This window comes from Clinocottus analis, unplaced genomic scaffold (assembly GCF_023055335.1).
Source record: "Clinocottus analis isolate CAN_PGR_092001 unplaced genomic scaffold, fCliAna1.0.p SCAF_17, whole genome shotgun sequence".
Lineage (NCBI taxonomy): Eukaryota > Metazoa > Chordata > Actinopteri > Perciformes > Cottidae > Clinocottus > Clinocottus analis.
The window spans coordinates 5,029,807-5,050,172 of record NW_027175898.1 but is presented as its reverse complement, the minus strand read 5'-3'; the positions used below and the strand labels follow the sequence as shown (position 1 = coordinate 5,050,172).

Below are 20,366 nucleotides of genomic sequence, written 5' to 3'. Positions count from 1 at the left end.
AGCCAGCCTCACGATCATGTTTTTGAGCCAGTTGGTAATTCAATATTGGTTCCATATGAATAAATTAACATATTCAACAGAATAAGATTGGGAGGAGTTTACTCCACTTTGGTTTGTGTGTCAGTGCAGAAAGAACATCGTCTCAATAAGTGTGACATTTCTCACCAGCAGTAAATCATCCAATACCATCACATGTTATGTACCATTTTACATGCCAACCCACTCACCCACACAGTAAAAAACAACCAAGTGATATTTCCTGGCCTGTTTAGTTCAACAATGTTTTGTGGAATAGACAGTGGGAAGGTTCAGAAAGCTTTGGGATTTGGCGATGTCAAATATGGGTTAAGTCTCACTTAGACTGTCAGAAAGTTTCTGCAATTACCAATGTGAATTATGTCGACTGGCCACACATGTCAGCGTTATAATAAGCTAACCTTCTTTTGTATAGGAAAGGAAAAAGTCTCACCTTGAACTCTTGTAGTTTTGACATCACTACGGGCATTTGCCGAAGCAAGAGAGGGTGTTTTTGCTTTTTGATCTGATTCCCATCTTCCTCTGCGAAGAACCAGCCCTGCAGGTTGTCCTCCTCTGATGTAAACCACAAACACAAATAGCACTCGATTCAATCATGTACAGGATGCAGTTAGTGTTTTTATACCACAAGCTACCCATCATCATATCCTGAGGACACATGGTAATGGAAATAGATGGAAGGAATAGAAAAAAAACAAGTCAATTATGTAACAGTTATATTCTATAAATGCATGCAAACACAATTAAAATGGAGTAGACAGCTGAGCAATGAGACAGTGTGCTGTACCTAGAGACAGCTTGGCCATCTGCAAGTTACTGATCCATGACTGTTTGATGGCGGGGCTGAGAGTATTGAACACAGCACTGAAGTAGGTGGGTTTGCCCGTCCTTCCAATAGAGAAGACAAAACAACAACACTCATGATTAGAACGCGAGGAGAAAACTCCCACCGTCAACACGGCTGTATCACGACAAACATATGAGCAATGCATTTCAGGAGATGGTTTAGTACTTTTTTTTAGTGCTTTCTGTGACCTCCTGAATTTACTTTACATATTGTTTTTATTTATTTATTTATTTTTAAGTTCGATGTGATGACTCAGCAGAACAGTGACCAACTGATTGGATAAAAGATCATAATTTACAACTGCAGGCTGCTGCACTGTTGACGACATTAGACAGAAAGGTAACAACAATTTACTTTATATTCATGACAAACACACAGTCCAGTGTGTGAGCTTAACATCTTTCAGGGTCAAAAACACACATTTTCAAATGAAAAGATCTCTGTCTGGGTTGAATGCAAGCCAAAGGGGCATACGCGTCTGCCCAGTCAATGCTGAGTGACGAGACAGACTGTGACAAAAGAAACGTTTGAAGTCAATGCCAATTATCGTTTCTATTAGCGGCTTCTGTTGATATTGTGTGTGTGCGTGTGTGTCTGAAATGCATCTCTCCTGTCATTGGCTGATGGTGAGCAGAAGTGTTTTATGCGTTTTGTGATTGAGGGATCATGGGAGGAATGACAGAGGCACAGCTGTGTTTCCAAACATACCCGTGGATAATCTCACCCGCTCAGAGCAGCAGGGATGATGGATGGAGTAAGAGAGAAGCAAAATACAGCACTGGTTCCAGACAGGGTGTGAAAGTGTGAAAAAGCCAGGACTATATGCACCTTTGGGGGACCACGTGCCGACAATAATAGTGTGTAAATGTGTGTCATGTGCATTGGAGTTAAGCAGCAGCTGCAGCTCTGGGTAGCCTTTGGTTTGCAAACACTGATGCACATTTCCTCCCCTGAGATTCATGGCTCGGATTAGAGCTGGTGGAGAAACTTGTTTATCCAAATATCCAAATGTGCTCTAATACTCTGTCCTAAAGCAACAGGCACCAAGGGAGGACAAAAGGGAATAAAGACAAACCAAAGATGAACGAGACACAAGTGGGGGGGCAATGGCCCAGATGGGAGACAAACATTAATAAAAGGTGTGTGTGTGTGTGTGTGTGTAAAACACAAACTTGTCATGTTTGCCAGGCAGCTGGAGCTGGATCCGACACCGGTCAGCTGCCCTGATCTCTTCCTCCTTCTTCAGTATCAGCCTCTGGAGACCTGATACCCAGTCATGAGCCACTGTGGGGTTCACATTCTGTACACAAAGATAAGGAAGGAATCGAAAGAAAGAAAGAAAAAATAGGAGGGGGGAAAGAAGAAGGAAGAGAGTCATTAAATTAAGGGAGACAAATAATAATAATGTGAAGAGGAATTAAACTATTGTACTTCAGAACATTTAGACGTCAGTAAAACCAATTCAATACATGACATACAGACACATTTCTGAAGCTGACATTTGTATTATTATATTGGACAGTATGTGGTTTCTAGTGTGTTTGCTCCTACATATTTGTAACAGAATAAAATGCTGTTGAAAGTACAGCCGCACGGCGTATCATACAACTGAAAAGTCCTGAATAAATAACTACAATAGTAGTTTTATCAAACTAAAAACATAATTGCTTGATATACTATGTTTGCCAATCAGTGTAGACTGTCTTCTAAAATGTCAGCAGTATTGATGGACAACATGTATGAAGAACATATCAGTAGATGTATTATCATAAGACTGTTAGGTTAGAAAATGGAGTGTTGAGGAAACATCTCAGCCCTGCTTCTCTCTTTCCTTTCCTTTCCTTTCCCATCCCTCCCTCCATCTCTGGGACACATGTCTCTCTCTGAGAGCCTCTCTGTTACTCTGCTTCTGACAGACCTACCAGCACAGCACAAACACAGCCTCACACACACACTGTGCTCTGCAAACTAAACATCCACCCTAAGAGCACAGGCAGGCTTGTGTGTGTGTGCGTGTGCGTGTGTGTGTGTGTGTGGCCACATGATATGACAGGCTAAAATTGTTCAAATCGAGACTTAAGAGACTCCTTGTCTCCCAGAGACAAATTGCCTACTCGGGCACATTCCAGTTTGAACATTATATGCCTTCATAACAGCCCGGCCCTTATGGACATCTGAGGGGAACACGATGAATGGGATTTTAGAAGTCCAGAGGTACATAGGAGGAACATTTGTCTCTGTCAACTTTTGGAAAGCTTCCAAGAATATTAATAGACAGTGAAACTATTCCGACTCTTCGTCAAAGTAACACAAAAAACAAGTACTCGATTATTCATAAGAAACTACATTTATGGCCATTTATTGCCTTTGTAATGATGTCAACGTTTTTTTTTACTTGACCTTTAAATATCAATTCCCTTTCAGACATAATAAAGTGAAGCTGGATTCACCGTGATGAAATTCTATTTTTATGCGCACTTTCATTAAAAAAATAATAACAACAAAACTTCCCTCTGGGCACAATAAAGAGTAAGAACTTATTGAGTTGAACTGAGGTGACACAGTACCTGGTAGTTGCCCTTGAGGCTGCTGATCATGCTGGAGATCTGGTTGACCAGGCTGAGGTCATGGATTAGGTTCTGCAGATCTTGGTACAACTGTCCGGGGCCCATGTACAGCTTGTCTTCAGAAAAACACACAAAAGCAAAACATTTAAGAAACAACTTCATTTGAGTCTTCAGGAATTCACAACTTGTATACTCTGAATAACTTGCGACGGATGTGAAGGCTGTACAAAGACGAAACGTGTTCAAATGAGGTGTCTTTGTCACAAAGCTTTAATCAACTCATATTATTAAGGTGCTTTAGAGCCTCATCTTCACCTCGCAGATAGCAGTGACTCACATTTACAATCCATCTGTGAGCCGGAGAGAATCAATGCAGAAAGAAACTGAGCAGTGAAAATGAGCTGAGACCTAAAAAGCTGCAACAGTCCTCTTGTAAAAAAAAAACCACCAGCAGCAACGAGTGAGAGCAGTCTGATGAGAGAAGCAGTTCAAAAGGGATTAACAAAGACAAAGATCAATAAAGGCCGATCAGTCAGTTTCCCACAGGGAGCGGTGACAGCTCTGCAAACTTGTCAATGATTCTCACCAGTATGTTCTCGACCGCTGTGAGGTCAGCATACATCGCCCTCCATGTGCTTTACCTGTGTACTTCATGCTGCAATAGGTACGCTGCGAGGTTCTTACCGCTCATAATGTTGCACTATTAAATATATAAACATATCACACCTCGTAACGCTGTGAGAGGTCATGTGACCGTTACTGTGTTCTTGTTATTCTGCTTCCATATCTTTATGGCTTTATGAACGTGCGTGTGTGTGTGTGTGTGTGTGTGTGTGTGTGTCGTGGGGTTTCGCTTTACCAGAAACGACTACGTTTCCATTTTTAATGCCGGAGTTTTAGAGCGGCGGTTTGACCTTGGCGTCGACCCGAGCGAATGCCTCTTCAGTTTATGGCCTCGTGTCCTCGATGCCCGTCCTGCTCGTCTTCCAAGAAAAGCCACAACTTTCTTTATTGAATCAACTTTCTTTATTCTTTATTTAACTCTTTGGTTTCGTCAACATGAAACCAAGTGGCGGCGTCTCGGTTCGGGACGACGTACAGTTTTATTGTTGCTGATTGGCGATATAAAATGCTGCAAAAAAATAATATAAGGTACAGGAATTATCATGTGACAACGAACCGAACCGTCTATATTATTATCCTTTATTTATGTATTGACACTTGTAATTGACCTTATTTTAAGATTCTTTGTTTGTTTTTCACAATAAAAATAAAAGATCATGTCATATGTCATCCCATGCAACACAAATGATTGTTTCTGAACAAAATGATGATAGTTTTAGTGCCATTTTATGAGCATTTTTATTTTGATAATTATCGGAATGCAGTCGTTAATCCCGATCACACATGCAGGGTAACCGGGCTGTGCCGAGCCTTTACGGACCTTATAGCGGTATTGGAAATATGAAGAGCCGCTTTCCCATAGACGTCTGTGCAATCATACTTCTTTTAGCCGCCGCTCATCACGGTGCCATTGAGGCCCGACTGCGCTCCACGCAGGCTTTTGTTTCATTCAGCTCATTCCGCTAATTAGTTCGTCCTCGCCGGATGACGACTTGCCAGCTCTTCTCTGTTCGGCAGACACGGATTAGAGGGCGTTCGTGCTGCTTCGTGCCAACATATCCTCCACTTCACACAACCGGGCCGCCGCGCAGGCAGGGCCGGCCTGAAGTTCCTCTGGAGTTATAAACTGTTATAAATATATATGTTTTTGATACATTAGTCAAGGAGCTCTGTATTTCAGACACAAGCCTTCAGATTACATCTCTTGTAATTAGCAGACCAATGAAAGGAAATCATGAATGAGAATGAAACCTAAGCGAGACACATTTGAACAAGTGTGTCCTGTTGCCTTCCTGCTTCCTGAACAGTGACGACGACGCACTCGCGCCTCAGAGTCGTACTTCTCAGGGTGATGCGTCAGCGCGTCCAAAAATGCTGTCAAAAGAGAGTTTGGTTGTGACATTTCGTCTCCTTTAGCCTCCTGACAAACAACTTCCTGCCGTGTGTGTGTGTGTGTGTGTGGGAGAGAGAGAGAAAATGCCTGCCAGACCTTTGATGAGCTATGTGGTTGTGTTCAGTGCAGCAGTACTTTGAGCACACACAAAGCAAGCCGTTGTTTCCTTTTGATCCAAATAGTTTGAACAGAGCAAACGGGGAATGCGCGGCGGTTAACAAAAATTGTCAACAGAAAAAGTAATTTGTCATGCAATCAAACGGCCGATTTAACAAGTGCAGGTCTCTGTCCAATTAAAACCTCACTGCAAACGTTTCAGCGCACATCACATGACTTGTTCTTCTGGGACCAAACGGTGGAACCGCGTCAGTCTTTGGCACCAAAATGACTTTGTTTGCTGCCGACATTCTACTTTCTCTTCGCCCCTTTCCTTCCCTCTCCTCCTCGGCTTTTCCTACAATAGCCACAGTCTGCCTGGTGCTCCAACTCCATGGCAACCCAGTCCAGTCCAGTGAAGGTCTTGTCTTGCTGGCTGGCCATTCACGGGACACTTTACCCCTGTTTGTGCATTGCCAGAATCCACATTTGTAGGTGGTCTCTGGGAGAATTACTCAAAAATGTCTCCCTCTGAGTTTGGACACAGCCCTGCAAACTAAAGCGCAAGCAGAACACAGCAGGCCTACATACGTGAAAATGGGTTTTGGGTTATTTTTCATGGTCAATGAGCTCTTATTGTATTCAATTCACTGGATCAAATCATAGCCACCTTTCCATATAACATTATTTATGAATAAGATGACATGACAAATGTTTTGTTTGATTATGTTGCAATGATTTCTTTTTTCTTCCTTCTCTAATGCAATGTTCATGGCTCATCCGTCTCAGTAAAATTAAGGTCAGTGCAGAAATGCTGAATAATGCTCTCATGTTATGCTATGGTGTCATGCTTGGAGCAAGTGAAAGCACAATGTCTTTAATTTAAGACTCTACTTAATATTTTCCTTTCTTGGCATTGTTAAAAAGTAGAAAAGTGATTGAACAACATATTTGTCAACACGTCTGTGCATTATTTAAATCAAACAGGCATATAGTTTGAATATGAAAATCTGTAGACGTGTTATTTATGTGTGACGGGTCTGTGCTAAACAAATGAGGAGACAAAACTGCCACCGTGTAACTTATTCAATCTGGGTCCAGCTTCCTGAAGGCTCTTCGTGAGAGTCCTAAATGCCAGAAGTTCTCAAACAAATCAAGCCTGCTGGGCAGCATCATAGGAAACACGGCAGTCATCCCAGCAATTAAACACTTCCTAAAAACAAACAACATATCTACAAATGACATACTGACTGTGAACAGCAAGAAAACATAACTTGAAAAGAAGAGGCTGCCTGGTGGACTGATTGCTATGCAGTGGAGAGACGAAGTGTTGAACTAAGCACAAGGACATGAGAAGAGGTGACGTCATAGGCTGGAGAACCTTCTCATTGTCTTGGAGCAGGCTGGTCACCAAGCTGCTTCTGGCTGCACACAGTCCAGCGAGAAACAATCGTTTCCCCTTATTGGAAGTTCCTGGACAACGCACACATTTGTATGCACACAAACCCTCCCAAAGACAAACACAAAGCTGAAACTGTTGTTTGGGGAATAACTAAACGAGGGGACTGAGTGAAGGTCAGCAAGTTAAGGTTCTTATTCAAATTCTACTTGAACTGTAGCTCTCAGAAGTATCGGAGGGAGACAGGCGGTTTGAAAGAAGATGAGTGAAATGGAGAGTGTGCCAAGTGAGGCAGATGTGAAGGTAAAGGATATGAAAGGCAGTTAAAAGAGGGGTCAAATATTTCAATGCTGTGGAAAAGCGGAATAGTGGAAGAATCAAACACGGCTGGTTGGGCTGTATACTACAACACATACAAAACATATTATTAAATAATAAATGTGACACCTGGCTGCAATAGACTGAACTTTATGTAACTGTATTGCAGATGTTAGATTAGAGGGAGGTGGAGAGATTGACAGTGAGAGAGAAAGAGAAGTGTGTTTTTCAGGGGTTGTGATTCGAGCCCACGAGCATCCGACCTCCGCTTGAATACATCAGACCTTTGACAGACCGGGTTAATACAGCATCAAACCGCCACCAGCCCAGCGATGTGCACAAACACGCAAAAATAAATCTACATCCAAGAATAAAAACAGCAGTGCTCCGACCACAAAAATATACACTTTCGTCATGCCTCTGGCGTGTCTTTTAAAGTGGCTGAGCAGCTGTCTGTGACAGGGGAGAGCCCAGTGGAAAAACTGAAATCATTGGACTTGGAAACCAATAGACCAGAAGATTGCAGAAGGAAAAAAACACACACTCGGGCTCGATGGTCTGGGCAAGACTGACACCATTTTAGAAATGTGAATGTGCTATAAACAACGACAATGAAATCAGTCTGATCACTATCGTACTTGTAAAGCTGCAACCAATATTGATAGCTACATATAGCATAGCTAACATAGCTATGAGCTATACTTAAAAACCCCTAGACAACCTCTTATATGCCCAGGTTATATAGTGTCCAGCACAAGCATTAAGATATTTACCCTGAATCACAACAGAAAACGTTATTATGAATTAGTTATTAACCAGTCATCAAGCACACGCTGCAGGTGTTGGCTCCCATCCCCGAGTCTCAAACCCCCGAGGCCTACTTTGCGCTCTAACGACTCCACTAATTGAACACACTGATTCAAAATAAAAGAACGTGATACTGGTTCATACTTGGCTTAGCGTTGATGACCACCTTCTCCCCAGAATGGGCCGTCGGGTAGCGACTGTTGTCGGCCATGTCCTCGCTGGATCCGAACTCCAGCACTTCCACGAAGCTCAAAGGCACACTCCACTTGAGGAGGAACTTCTGATCGAGTGGGGCATTGCCACTGCCACTGCCATCCTGACACCTGGACAGAGCAGAAAGAGATGAAGGTCCTCCGACGAAGTGGCTCTGGTTCATATTGTTCTCAACACTTTGCTTCTGGAAAAGGAATGTTTATTCTGCACCGTGTGAGGAGGAAATATGAAAAAGAGAATAATTCACATCAGTGCTGTTTGAAAGATAAGAGGCGGTAAATGTCCCCCATCTAGAAAATATGTTTTTTGTGCATGTCAGTACATGTTCCCCGAAGGCAGTATGTGGTGACCATCATGTTACAATTACAGGACAGAAGCTGAAAAGCCCAGGAACGGGGTGCTCCATCACTCTTGGCGGAAAAGCAAGCCACCGTGGGCATATATGGGTCCAAACCCACAGATTCAGTGTGGTCAAAGGTCACCCAGGGTCACCATTTAAATAAAGTGTGTCCCATCTTTCTCTAGACTTCAGAGTTTCATTTCAGTTTAATTCATGTTAAGAAAGATTTTTACTATTAAGAAATCTTGGTCCAGGCCACAACAAAAACAGACACACCACTAGTAGTTTCTATATTTGTGAAATAATTGTGAAGAGATTACAGGATATTGCATCCAAGGACAAGAGAAGGTGCAAATTAAGGTACAGATTAAGAACACGTCCGTCTGGTTTGCGGGCACTCTTACCGGATATTGGGCGTGGCACACATGAGAACGTCATTGAGCAGGAAGAGGCGTCTCTCCTTGGTTTTGATGATCTCACCACGCTCATTGTAGACCGTCTCCACCATGTCGTCTGAGCGGATCAGGTAGCGGCTGCCATTACTCAGAAGCTAAGGGATAGGGATGATAAGAGATACTATGTGAATGTAGGTAAAGTAAAGTGTTTAGCTAACAGCGCCAAGCTCAGTGACAAAAAGTAGACCACACAGAGACCAAGAGTATTCACATCTCACTCGGCGTCACTGGCTCACTGAAGAAAACAATCCTGCTACATTTTGGCCTTTGTATCGTTTTTCTCTGGGTACCTTCGTCCCATGTCGTCTCGCTTCTCCTTCCCGCATGTTTTCTGTCATTCTCGCCTGTGAAACTACCCACTTTGGGTAACAGTATATGATATGTCAACAGACTCTGGACAATATAGGGCATCCTGTGGTTATAGTCGGCGAATGATGAATGACGATAGAAACATGTGTTTGTTTCTACGCAGATGTGAGTGGGTGGCTCCAGATAGATAAATAATTACACCTTGGGGAGAGCTGGTATTGTGTGGATATGTGCAAAGCCATGTGCTAAAAATATGTTATTCAGGCAAGAGAATACTTGAAAAAATGTGAAGCTCAAGTGCCGGATGGCCGCCCACACTGGGACAGAGAGAAATGCCACAGCATATGCTAAGAGACTTTAACATCATCAGCCAAAATGTGTGTATTGAAGGAGCAGTGAGTAAACCATCAACTCAAACCAAAAAAAAGAACAAACAAAAACCTCACGCGTCAAGAACACAGACGCCACAACGCTGCAGCATCGTACTGTAAAATGATTCAAACCACAACCCTGCACGCCGGGGCACACACACACCTTGTTGAGGTAGCGTTCGTTCATGGCCTTTGCAATGTGACGGATCTCGCAGCGCTGGTCGGCTTCCCTCTTCTTTTCGTTGAGCTTCTCTGCCAGTGTCTCCAGTTCGGCCAGGGCCATCTGCAGGGGCAGGCGGTCTGCGTGACCCACTGGTGTGTTCTTCAGCATGTCCTGATGAGGATGCACAGACAAGTCACACAGTAGTCATCATTCACTGATTAAAACCACTGTGAACCCATCTCCCAGGTTTTTTTTTTAACAGTTTAATAAAAAACCCTGTAACCTGTACAACTATTTATCCATCTGCTTAAGTGCGTCCAACAGCATTTGAAAACATGCTCTCTCTTCTCCTCCATTTTTCTGTATCTAAAGAGCACATATCCTCATGACTGATGTTTTTATATTAGAACTGTCAGAGCAGCAAATAAACTGCTCTTTTACATATGTAAAAAAATAAAGCAACCAATTGTCCTATATTCTTTCTGCAAGAGGCAGAGGAAAAGTCAATATGCTAGGGCAAGATTAAAAGCGATCTGAGGAAACTATTTCCCCTGAGACCATTTCCCTCGACCCCCTCTTTGAGGAAAGAACTTTGGAAAACAAAGCCTGATTTATGAGTGTAGCACTCCCTCTGCTGGTCACTGAACATACCACACTGTTCTGCATACTGCAGTAGAAGATTGCTGCAAAATAAGAATTCATCAAACCTGAAGGAGCAGAATGAATTGTGGGAATCTCTGGATAGGTTTCATCATCAGGCCGTACAAAGTCATCCGGTCACTGCTGGTCTCCTGGCGATGCTGGAGGTGAGAAGACGGGTTACTGCAGTGTAGTGAGAAACCAGTCGGACCATTTTTAGAAGATGCAATCGGACTTAAAAGCAAGCCAGCAGGGTACTGAGCTGTATTTAGTGGGCTAAGTCATGTACTTTTGAGTCAAATTATTTAGCATTTATGTATGTTTGTATTTAATGTAAAAAATAAAAAAAATAGTAAATGCTTTTTGATGAAATGCACAAAAACCATGTGAAAAAAACCCCCAAGAGACAACATTTATTTATGACACGGTTTAAACAATATTCTCAAACCTTGAGGAATTCCAGGAAGCCAGGTTTGGAGGCGCACGTCTTCCTTACCACTGCCATTGCCGTGCTGAAGTTGTTCACATACTCACTGTAGGCGTCCAGCACCATGGACTTTGAGAACTGTTGAGGAACACAGTTGAGAAACACATTTAAACACAACACACACACACACACACACACACGCAGGTGTGCATGTTCTGTTGTTTTATGATGGGATATGAATTGTGAGGTGACAGAGGGTAGTGACCAGACTTCAGATGGGTCTCACTGCTTCTCTGATGTCATGCCAAGACTCGATTGTTGCACAATAACAAGGAAGTGAAGTTGTGAGCAGGATTTTTTCCGACCGTCCTGCCTCCCTTGCGAAGCATGGGGGGAGGTGGACGACATACTAAAATAGAACAGACTTAGAGTTCTGCATTTGCATGAGGCCAAGCTTTGACATTAAGTAAGATGGTAAAAAAGAGGCGAGTACGGCTTTGCTGCATGTAATCAGAAATTTCATGAATATCAAATTCAGCTGGAATCGGGGGTACCACAGCTAACATACATCATGTATGTTTAATATATTCATAACGTTCTTGAAAAAGGGCTTTACAGCTCCAGCTTACCGATGCAACAAAGACATCCCCAATCATCTCCAGGCCGTCCCACTCAGCAACGCGGCTCGCCAGAGCGATCTGGAACAGGAAGTGGCACTGCAGGATCTCACGCACGCGATAGAAGGTCATCTTCAGTTTCCTGTCGCTCAGCAACCTCGGCTCAAGCTGGGACAGGGGCTTCTCATATTGCTGATAAAGCAGACAATGTGAACTGTTACAACAAACATTTCAAAGTGGATTTGGCAATCAACCGCAGCCTCATTTGCATACCTCTAATATCCTTTTCAGTGCATCAAGATAGTTCTTCTCACTCTCCAGTATCGATCCCAATATGCATCTTCTCACCAGCTGCGGAGGAAACATCTCAACCCATTTGCCATCGTTTTCTTAAACAGCAAAGAGTTGCAGAACTTGTGATAAAAGTTGAAAGGCATGTTTATTACCTGTTGCTGTGAAAGATCCGCCGGTGCCGGACAAAGCACGGGCTCAACATTGAAACAGTCCACCTCAATGAAGAGTTCAGACTCCTCATCCTCGAAACAGCCTGACTTTCTCTCTGAAAGAGGAAGATGAGAGCATAAAGCGCCATAAATACATGACAGCTAATAAACAAACAAGCCTTCATGCTGAAGAGACTGAACAATGCTATGTTGCTCTTTATTGTCAAAGTACATACCATGACAGAAGGACTTGGTTTTGATGAAAGAGCGTCCCTTCTTCACTGCAGCTTTGGTTTTCTCAAGCCCATCTTTGGTCCCTTCCTTAGCTGCCTTCACCAGCTTTTGCATCTTTGTTGAGACATAATACACTATTATCTGGATTGCAAGAGTAACACAAAGTATATATATATTTGTTTACCCCTAAGGCTAAAAAGCTACTGAACTCATCTAAACAAGACAGGAGCAGTGTTAGAGTAGGGATGAAGATGAATGGCAGATTATGTAACACAGGAGAACAAAGTTGACCAGAGAATGACAAAGTAAGTGGGACATCAGCTGGAAGTAACACAGTGCTCATGTTAAATACAGAGCGACAGGTCTACAATATGCAACAGCTTTCAGCTCCGTTTAATAATATAATAATAACACTCAATTGCTTCACAACTTCAAATGCACAAACATATAATGAGACAGGTAAATGCAGCAGACAGGGAGGCGTTGAATGCAAACCCATCACCAGTACCACCACAAGTCATTCACATCAGAGCAGGACGAGGGTGCCGAGTCAGTGAGAGACGCCCAGAATGAGAGTTAGTGGTTGGGACTACTGTCTAGCACAGGCAGGTGAGGTGAGCCTCAGGTAGTTTACCTTCTGCTCGTGTTTCTGTTTTAACTGCTGCAGCTCTACCGTTCCCACTGTATTTGCCATTAGATCTTTCATCTTTTTCTCATAGTGTTCTTTCAAGCGTGTCAGATCTTGAGAGAGCTAAACAAAAGCAAAGCAGGCGTTACTGGTTATGGTTTTGGAATGACCTTGCACCTTTGATCTACCAGAAAACTCACTTTAATGAATGTATACTTTGATACATGTATTGCTATCATCTTCCAAAAAATACTTTGCTTAACTGATTTAAACTGTGACTCAGGGGAAGATATGTAATTTTCCAAATAATATGCCTTCCCTTGATTTTTTTTTCATTAATGGGTCCACTGAAATATGCACATACATTTGCAGAACATACTGGGAAATTAAGTCATACGCTAATATGACTCACCTTAAATATAATAGAATATATAAAATTGTTTATAATCAAAATACCATTTAGTATTCATTTGATTTTCTTTCTCACAATTGTTCCTCCATGTTAATACATTTGGCAATAGCTGCATACATATGTAAATACATATGTATCAACTCAACACATAAATTGTGCAAAATGATTTCTTTTGCCTGAAGCAATCATTCATATCCGACCCTGGGTCACTGAAAACAAAAGTGAAGCTGAATTCTCAAAACCACAATCCAAAACATTTCAGAGTGCAGCAAGCTGACTGAACTAGAATCACCGTTCTCAGGTCTGAAGAAACAAATAGACTATTGATTCCACATGCATGCATACATATGCTGTACATTATTGAACTCTTCAGCCACAAACAATTTTACCAAAGGTTCAAAATAGGCACAACACGAGGGATTGTTTCGACCTAGAAATAAAAACTTTATATAAGCAAATATGTTGGCTGTAAACAATATCAGTAGATATGTAGAGGGGAGAAGAGAAGACTAAATGTATACAAATACAAAATTGCAAATTACAAATATAAATGAATCCCTGCTTCATCCACTGTTACCCACCTACAGATGTACAGCGATATTGGGACAAGATTAGCGTTTTGTCTGTACTGCTGACAGAGGAATCTGAGTGATTGTTATACACACATGGGTTTTCCTCTGGGGTGGCTTTCCTCTCATGAAGGCATGTGGCAGACCGTTCTCAGCGCGACCTTCCCCGTCGCTGGCCTCGTCGTAGCTTTCAAACTCGCTGCTGCTCCAGCCGTTGTCCAGGGAGCTGTTGCCGCCGCCATCCTCGCCAAGTTCCACGTCGTCATAGATCATCTCATCTGGATCTGTATGGACCAACAGGACCGAAACACTAAAGTTTAGCAAGTCAAAGTACCCACAGAACCATTTTATAGGGTTCTTCTTTTAAAGGTTAGTAGCATAAATTTATATGCAGAAAAACACAAAAACAATATACTGCACTCAAATAAAACAGCCATGTAATAAATATTTACAGTATTTGTAAAGTTTATAATGTTGAAAGCAGGTTAAAAGTGTGCGTATACTACATTGGAATGCAGTACCTCTGAGCCGTTGTACAACATTATATATATACTGTATATAATAAGGCGTTCCTATTAACACCTTCAACACAAGTAAAAACTAATTTACTGAAACCACAAGCGTCACAACAATGTATACTAATCCACTGCCTATTGTATTGTACTGAAAAAATTCAGAACACTCAACATCAGCATAATATTTTCATGCAAAAAAGCCTAAATTAAGTATTAGGATCCTAGTTTAGACAAAATAAGTTAGGAAAATAAAAGTGAAAGTGAGCAGTGCTGACAGACTTAAAGCTACAGACAGGAACAAAAACACTGAGTTTGTGAAATGTAGGATTTATATACAAACCTGTGTTGGAGTCAGAGTTCTCTCTGGGCACATCATCGTAAATCACTTCATCTGGATCTGAAGCATAAAAAGAGCCGTTAACAACAACTAACACACAACTTCTCACATCACACAGTTGTTCACACAACAAACAGGACACAATGTAGAAAGGATCTAAAAGAAAAGCACACACAACGGTCTGCTTCCTCAAAAGAACAGGGAAGGAAACGTCTGGGAATTCAGCAGTGTCAAAAGAAGAAAACACCTAATATTCCCCTAAAGGCATGCACTGTGGCGAGTACAGAGAATTTAAACAGCAGAATAATGTCCATGAAAATGATTAATGCATCTCTACAAGATGTGCAATTGTTATGGATATCTTTTCTTACTGTCCATCCATGCAGTGTTGGCAGGATCGGATGCCCATTTAGTCAAAGCATCCTCTTCTCTAATAGGTGGATACTCTTCACTGAAAACACTTGAGAAAACAAGCAAACAAACTAAATCATAACTATGCAAACAAAAATGCTTACTTTCGCAGGCAATTTATTGTAAGAAAACTAATTAATATCTTGATTTTACTGTATTAATAGTATGATATATGATATACATGATATATTTATGGCATAACACAAGGGTTTTTTTATTTATTTATTATATACTGACAAGGTCAGAAACCATTACTGTAACGGAAAGTAGGAGGTATACTTTGCGTTCTTCTCTTAAGATGTAGATGTACATGTACTGAAGGACTGGTATAGACTTGCTTCAGCTGTTTAGTTTGCCACATACCTGTCTACAGAGGTGTTGCCAGTCCCAACCACAGTGACTGAAGGTAAGAAGAGAGAAAACATTACTGAAAGAAACCCAACAACATGTGACTGTACGTTGCTGTTTTTAGGTCCCACACTTCTCATGATCCAAGCAGAAAGATGTACTGTGCATGTGAGCACGGCTTCCTATTGTAGAGAATTATTAAAAGCATGGAATTAACTCAATAATACATTATGACTGAGACACTAACAAAGAACATACCATTTTTTTAGAATATACCATCGATATAATTGTTCCAGAAATCAGCACACTCCATGTCAAGCAAATAACTTCCCAATTCCAGAATTGTAAAACTTGGTTGTATCTTTCTCTAAAAAGCCACCGGGTGTCACTGACGATTTGATATTGCCTCAAGTACCATACGATTTAGTGAAGGCCATATTTACTTATTCATGCGATTCCATAAATTTCACTACACTTCACACATTTTTTTCCTGTTGTCCTTGGACCTTTGGCCATGGAGATAACTGTATGTCCTTGGTTCGTATATCATGGCCAGAACTGCAGATGACAACGCTGCAACTACCTCATCATCACCCAAAGTATGACTTTCTAAACTCTTTTACTAAAAAGTCTGAGTGTTTTTCAATCTGGTGTGACCTTGGTAAGATAATGACAGCGTAATCAGACTCTTCAGCACGCCAGGCCACAGTCAGGCTCGGCGACTGCGAGATTTGAAGGAAACCGGAAAATTTTCACAGCCAACGCAGATCTTTGGGGAGGGCTAAATTTAGTCCTTACTTCCTTGTGGCAAAGCTTTAGGAAAAACAAGGGAAAGAAGAAAGGACAGAGGACAAAACTAGCTGAAGCAGCATTTACGTGTCATTGCATTGTATCTACGTGTCTGAGGGCAGTGAGAAAGGAGAGGAAGATTTACAAGAGGACTTTCTCTTGTTTTGGATGTTTCTAATAAACATAGGTCAACATCAACTTTATTTTTATTTTATGAACCGGCTGCAGGCTCTACTTTACCATCCTCATCCGCAGAGAGGTGTCGAATGATGACGGGTGTGCTGTACGTTGGAGTGATGAGCGGTACTCCAGAGGGGGTTGCATAGCCACAGGGCACTGGGACCGAGTATCCGGACGCGATGCCAACAGGGCCGGTGGGGATATCCTGGGATTCTCCCTCTGGCTCCTTGGGCTCCATTGGTGAGCTCGCGGCAGAGGAGGGTCCATGCGGCTGCTCATGCTGCTGCTCAAGCTGCTCCAGTTGGAGAGGAGTGATGTCAATCACAGAGTAGGGGTTAACTTTGCCCTGGGAGGTGCTTCTGGGGACGGCCTGTGGAGGGTGAGGGGCATCGGTGGACCCGTCCTGGCCTTCACTACCTGGCGGGTGACACAAGAAACACAACAAAAAAACATGGTCAGGTACAATGATATTGGAACACATTGCAAAAAAACATAATCAGCTTAGTTGTGGTTAAATAAGAATGAATTTGGTATAATATATGACTTGACATATATAGGCAAAGACCAAAAGAATGTGATAAGTGTGTACAAAGAGTTATAAGAGTTGTTTTATTCCACTAATTTAAGTTGTAGTTTGGAAAATCACACCAACTTAATCATTATAGTTGAACAGGGTGTGAACCTACAACTTTAGTATCATCCTTACTCCAGAGATCAATATTTACCAAAGACTCTCCACTATTCATCTCATCCTGCACGTGTAATACATTTTTCTTTCACTCTAAATTAAGTCTCTCATGACTGAAACAGAGAGAGCCTACAACTGACATTGGGACAAAATGCCGCGCATACTGAGCGTCAGGATCCCACAGTGTTCCCATTCTTCCTGCCGATGCTTCGCTTTTGTCTTCTTAACAGCTCAGTATCCCGGTTAGGCAGCTTATCAAAACTTAGTTCTAGGTTCATTAACCTGTTGATAGAGCATCCCATCACACAGCCGCATTTTTCATGCGATATTTGCTAAGCACCTTCACGCCCCACAAAGTAAATGGAGAGCAATGAATTGGTTAAGGGTACGGAGGCACTGTCGACTGGGATATGATGTGGCATTTTGAGAGGTGAGAATCAGAAGATATAAAAAGGCCAATTGAGATTCCTCATGTTGATAGAAATGCAAGGCCTGTTTGTTCCCATCGTACATGCTTTGAAGGGGAAAACCTGAAAATAAGTGCAGTGTTGACGTCCCTTCACTGCAGCACAACAGAATGTGTGAGTGAGAACAAGTAGAGCCGAGCCTTTCCTGCCTGCTGCGGCTGCTGTCAAGACTTTTCGTGATAAAAGCCAGACAAACCCCAGCGCCAGGCAGCCAGAGATACAAGGTGTCATGAGAGAGACAGAATGCCCCACTTCAGCATGAGCTGAAGGGGCTTGATTAGAGCCAGATAATGTACACAAACATGAAACGAGAATGTGGAGAATTTTTGATTGCTGTTATTTGCATCCGACTAATTTCCAAATACAACTGCAATGCAGAGGAATTTCTGCTAAAAGAGTGCAATAATAAAATCTCAACACTTTTGGTGCGCTAACCTGTTCTTCCAGGATCTGTCTCTGCGTCATCAACAAGAGAAGGGGGTGGAGGTGGTGGTAAATCTGTCTCCATGTCATCAGTCCCCTCAGCAGCAGATGTCCTCTCTCCTTCTGCTGTTGCTCCACCTGCTGTGGAGGATCTGCTCGTGGCAACGGCTATGTCCGCTGATGATGGAGCTGTGGCGGATGTGGTGGAAGGTGCTGGGGTGTCTGGGCTGGTGAGATGGCCTTCAGGGTGACTGACCATCAGCTGGTCCGGGCCCTGATCGTTGCTGCTCGGGGCAAGAGGAGCTGGAGGTGCAGGGGGTAGGTGGTCAGCCTCAGGGATGTCATCTCCACTGTCATCAAAGTCGAAGGTTTCCCCCTCATCTTCATCTGCGAAGGTGGCGCTGTCTGCCAACACTGAACAAACAGATAGGGTTCAGAGAGATACAGGACTGGAATAAATTATTCATCCAGAATACATCAGAAAGTACTAATATCTAAACTTCTGAAAGATTGCAACCTGTATCTCCTGCAACATCCGAGTAGATACAGCCTTTGTATACAAATGAGCTTAGACTATAACACACATAATTCTTGGATGGCAGACAGTGTTATCAAACCACACTGTATGCTTTTCAGGATTTGGCTAAATATAAGTTAAATTTAGGTCGTATTCAACCCAATAATCATATAATTTCATGCATACACTCCTTGAGAGAACGTTTACAGATGCACTCTGGGTGGCAGTTTTAGTCCTTTGGCTGCCCAAATAAAAAGACTGAGCCACAAACAGACTTATAATTAAGGGTGGGGTACTACAGCAGTATGTTTTTTTTTACAGAAATTCTTCCATGAGGGATCAGATTCTGCACCAAAACAGCACATCAGCTGCTCTACTTTACAGCAAAGACAAACTAGGGCAGAGCTACAAGATATAGTTGACGTTCAAAGGCGTCACATTCGCATCAGCGCACTCACTTGGCAGCAGACAGGAAGGGAACAACAAATGTCTTTCCAGTTTCCACACTGTAATTAGGCAAACAGGAAAGAGAGCTGGTACTCCCTCCAGTGACTAGAGAGCCTGAGTTCTGCGTTATTTCTGATCTGAAGAACAGAGCGTGGGCCTGAGTCAGTAAAGCTCAAAAAGGAGCAAGAGAGAGTTAAAGGATTAGGAATGCAAAGGCTCAACTTTCATCAGCTGGCTTCATGTTTCGGCCCAGAGCTGAACGTGTGAATGAAAGTATTTCAGGTTTCATTCAGTGGCGGGGTGAAAGAAAAAGAAAAGACTTTAGCAAAGAAAACATTCAAAAAATTCAACCTGAATGTAATGTTGTGGAAAATATGAGGTCAGCCTTTAAACTGGGTGTACAGCAGGATGAACTGCAGCTGAGTCAAAACCACTAAGCCCGAATGGAAGGAACTCCCAAGCTCACCGTTTAACTATTCGGCTCCTCTAAAATGTCACTTAACTTCATAGGATGATATTCTATCGTTGTCACAGTTTTGCTCCCGAGCATACCACAGATTCCTCAAGAGCACTTTTATCAGTAGTCACAGCTTGATTGTATTAACCTGCAGTCAAAAGCCACATTTTCATATCCTGTGCTCCCAAAGAAAACAGAAAATTCCAAGTTTGCGCAGGTTAATTTCCACTTTCCGGCATCGATAAATCAGATGACCAAACCTACAAATTCAGCCGAAATAGCTCAGTTGGGAGAGCGTTAGACTGAAGATCTAAAGGTCCCTGGTTCGATCCCTGGCTTCGGCATTTTTACCTTTCCCCAGCCACTTCTGAGTTGTAGATGAATGTGTAAATCCTCCATAAAGCTTCCCTATAGCACCATGGCTATACCCTATCATTTTTAAACATAGCAATATCCATTATGTTTTTCCAACATGTCCAATGCTCTTCCTCTCAGAAAGTCAACACGTGGCCATTTAAAGTTAATTCTTACGATCAAAAGAACCACGTTCACTGTTGCAACCTGCTGCCTTATGCCTCTGGGCCTGATCAGTCCACTGAATGTGACCAAGTAAATCTCAACTCAAAGAAACTCCCTGTAGCAAACCCAGTAACTTTGAAGTCCATCACAGCAACGTACACAACTCTAAATCACCAGTCCAATCCCCTCAGGCTTTGACAGGTAGTTGTTCCACCCTGTAGTGTGTGAAGGAACGGTCTGTGACTAATGCTCCAGGTCAACACCCTGTGTCCATCTGCACCCATAACTAAAGTTGCACGAAAAGAGAGGTGCAAAGAGCAAACCTGGAAACAGAGATGCTATCTGTATTTTTCCATGAGTG

At 42.4% G+C, this 20,366-nt stretch overlaps 1 protein-coding gene and 1 non-coding gene across 3 annotated transcripts in view; one reads left to right on the top strand and one right to left on the bottom strand.

The window, feature by feature from the left end:
• arhgef10 (Rho guanine nucleotide exchange factor (GEF) 10) overlaps nucleotides 1-20,366 on the bottom strand; it is a 44,193-nt gene that overhangs the window by 15,276 nt on the left and 8,551 nt on the right. The window contains exons 3-22 of one of the 2 annotated variants that reach the window (XM_068580437.1): nucleotides 18,078-18,479; nucleotides 16,548-16,904; nucleotides 15,534-15,570; nucleotides 15,131-15,219; nucleotides 14,763-14,819; nucleotides 14,004-14,191; nucleotides 12,933-13,049; nucleotides 12,301-12,412; nucleotides 12,068-12,180; nucleotides 11,895-11,972; nucleotides 11,634-11,813; nucleotides 11,026-11,142; nucleotides 10,646-10,738; nucleotides 9,939-10,109; nucleotides 9,045-9,190; nucleotides 8,232-8,410; nucleotides 3,451-3,566; nucleotides 2,056-2,183; nucleotides 824-924; nucleotides 470-591 (exon numbers count right to left, since the gene is read on the bottom strand). In XM_068580437.1, the coding sequence (XP_068436538.1) occupies nucleotides 470-591; nucleotides 824-924; nucleotides 2,056-2,183; nucleotides 3,451-3,566; nucleotides 8,232-8,410; nucleotides 9,045-9,190; nucleotides 9,939-10,109; nucleotides 10,646-10,738; nucleotides 11,026-11,142; nucleotides 11,634-11,813; nucleotides 11,895-11,972; nucleotides 12,068-12,180; nucleotides 12,301-12,412; nucleotides 12,933-13,049; nucleotides 14,004-14,191; nucleotides 14,763-14,819; nucleotides 15,131-15,219; nucleotides 15,534-15,570; nucleotides 16,548-16,904; nucleotides 18,078-18,479 (2,903 nt within the window). The remainder of the gene's footprint in view (nucleotides 1-469; nucleotides 592-823; nucleotides 925-2,055; nucleotides 2,184-3,450; nucleotides 3,567-8,231; nucleotides 8,411-9,044; nucleotides 9,191-9,938; nucleotides 10,110-10,645; nucleotides 10,739-11,025; nucleotides 11,143-11,633; nucleotides 11,814-11,894; nucleotides 11,973-12,067; nucleotides 12,181-12,300; nucleotides 12,413-12,932; nucleotides 13,050-14,003; nucleotides 14,192-14,762; nucleotides 14,820-15,130; nucleotides 15,220-15,533; nucleotides 15,571-16,547; nucleotides 16,905-18,077; nucleotides 18,480-20,366) is intronic. The other variant, XM_068580438.1, reaches the window with a different exon arrangement.
• trnaf-gaa (transfer RNA phenylalanine (anticodon GAA)) lies at nucleotides 19,758-19,830 on the top strand. Its single transcript has one exon. It is a non-coding gene; the product is annotated as a tRNA-Phe (tRNA).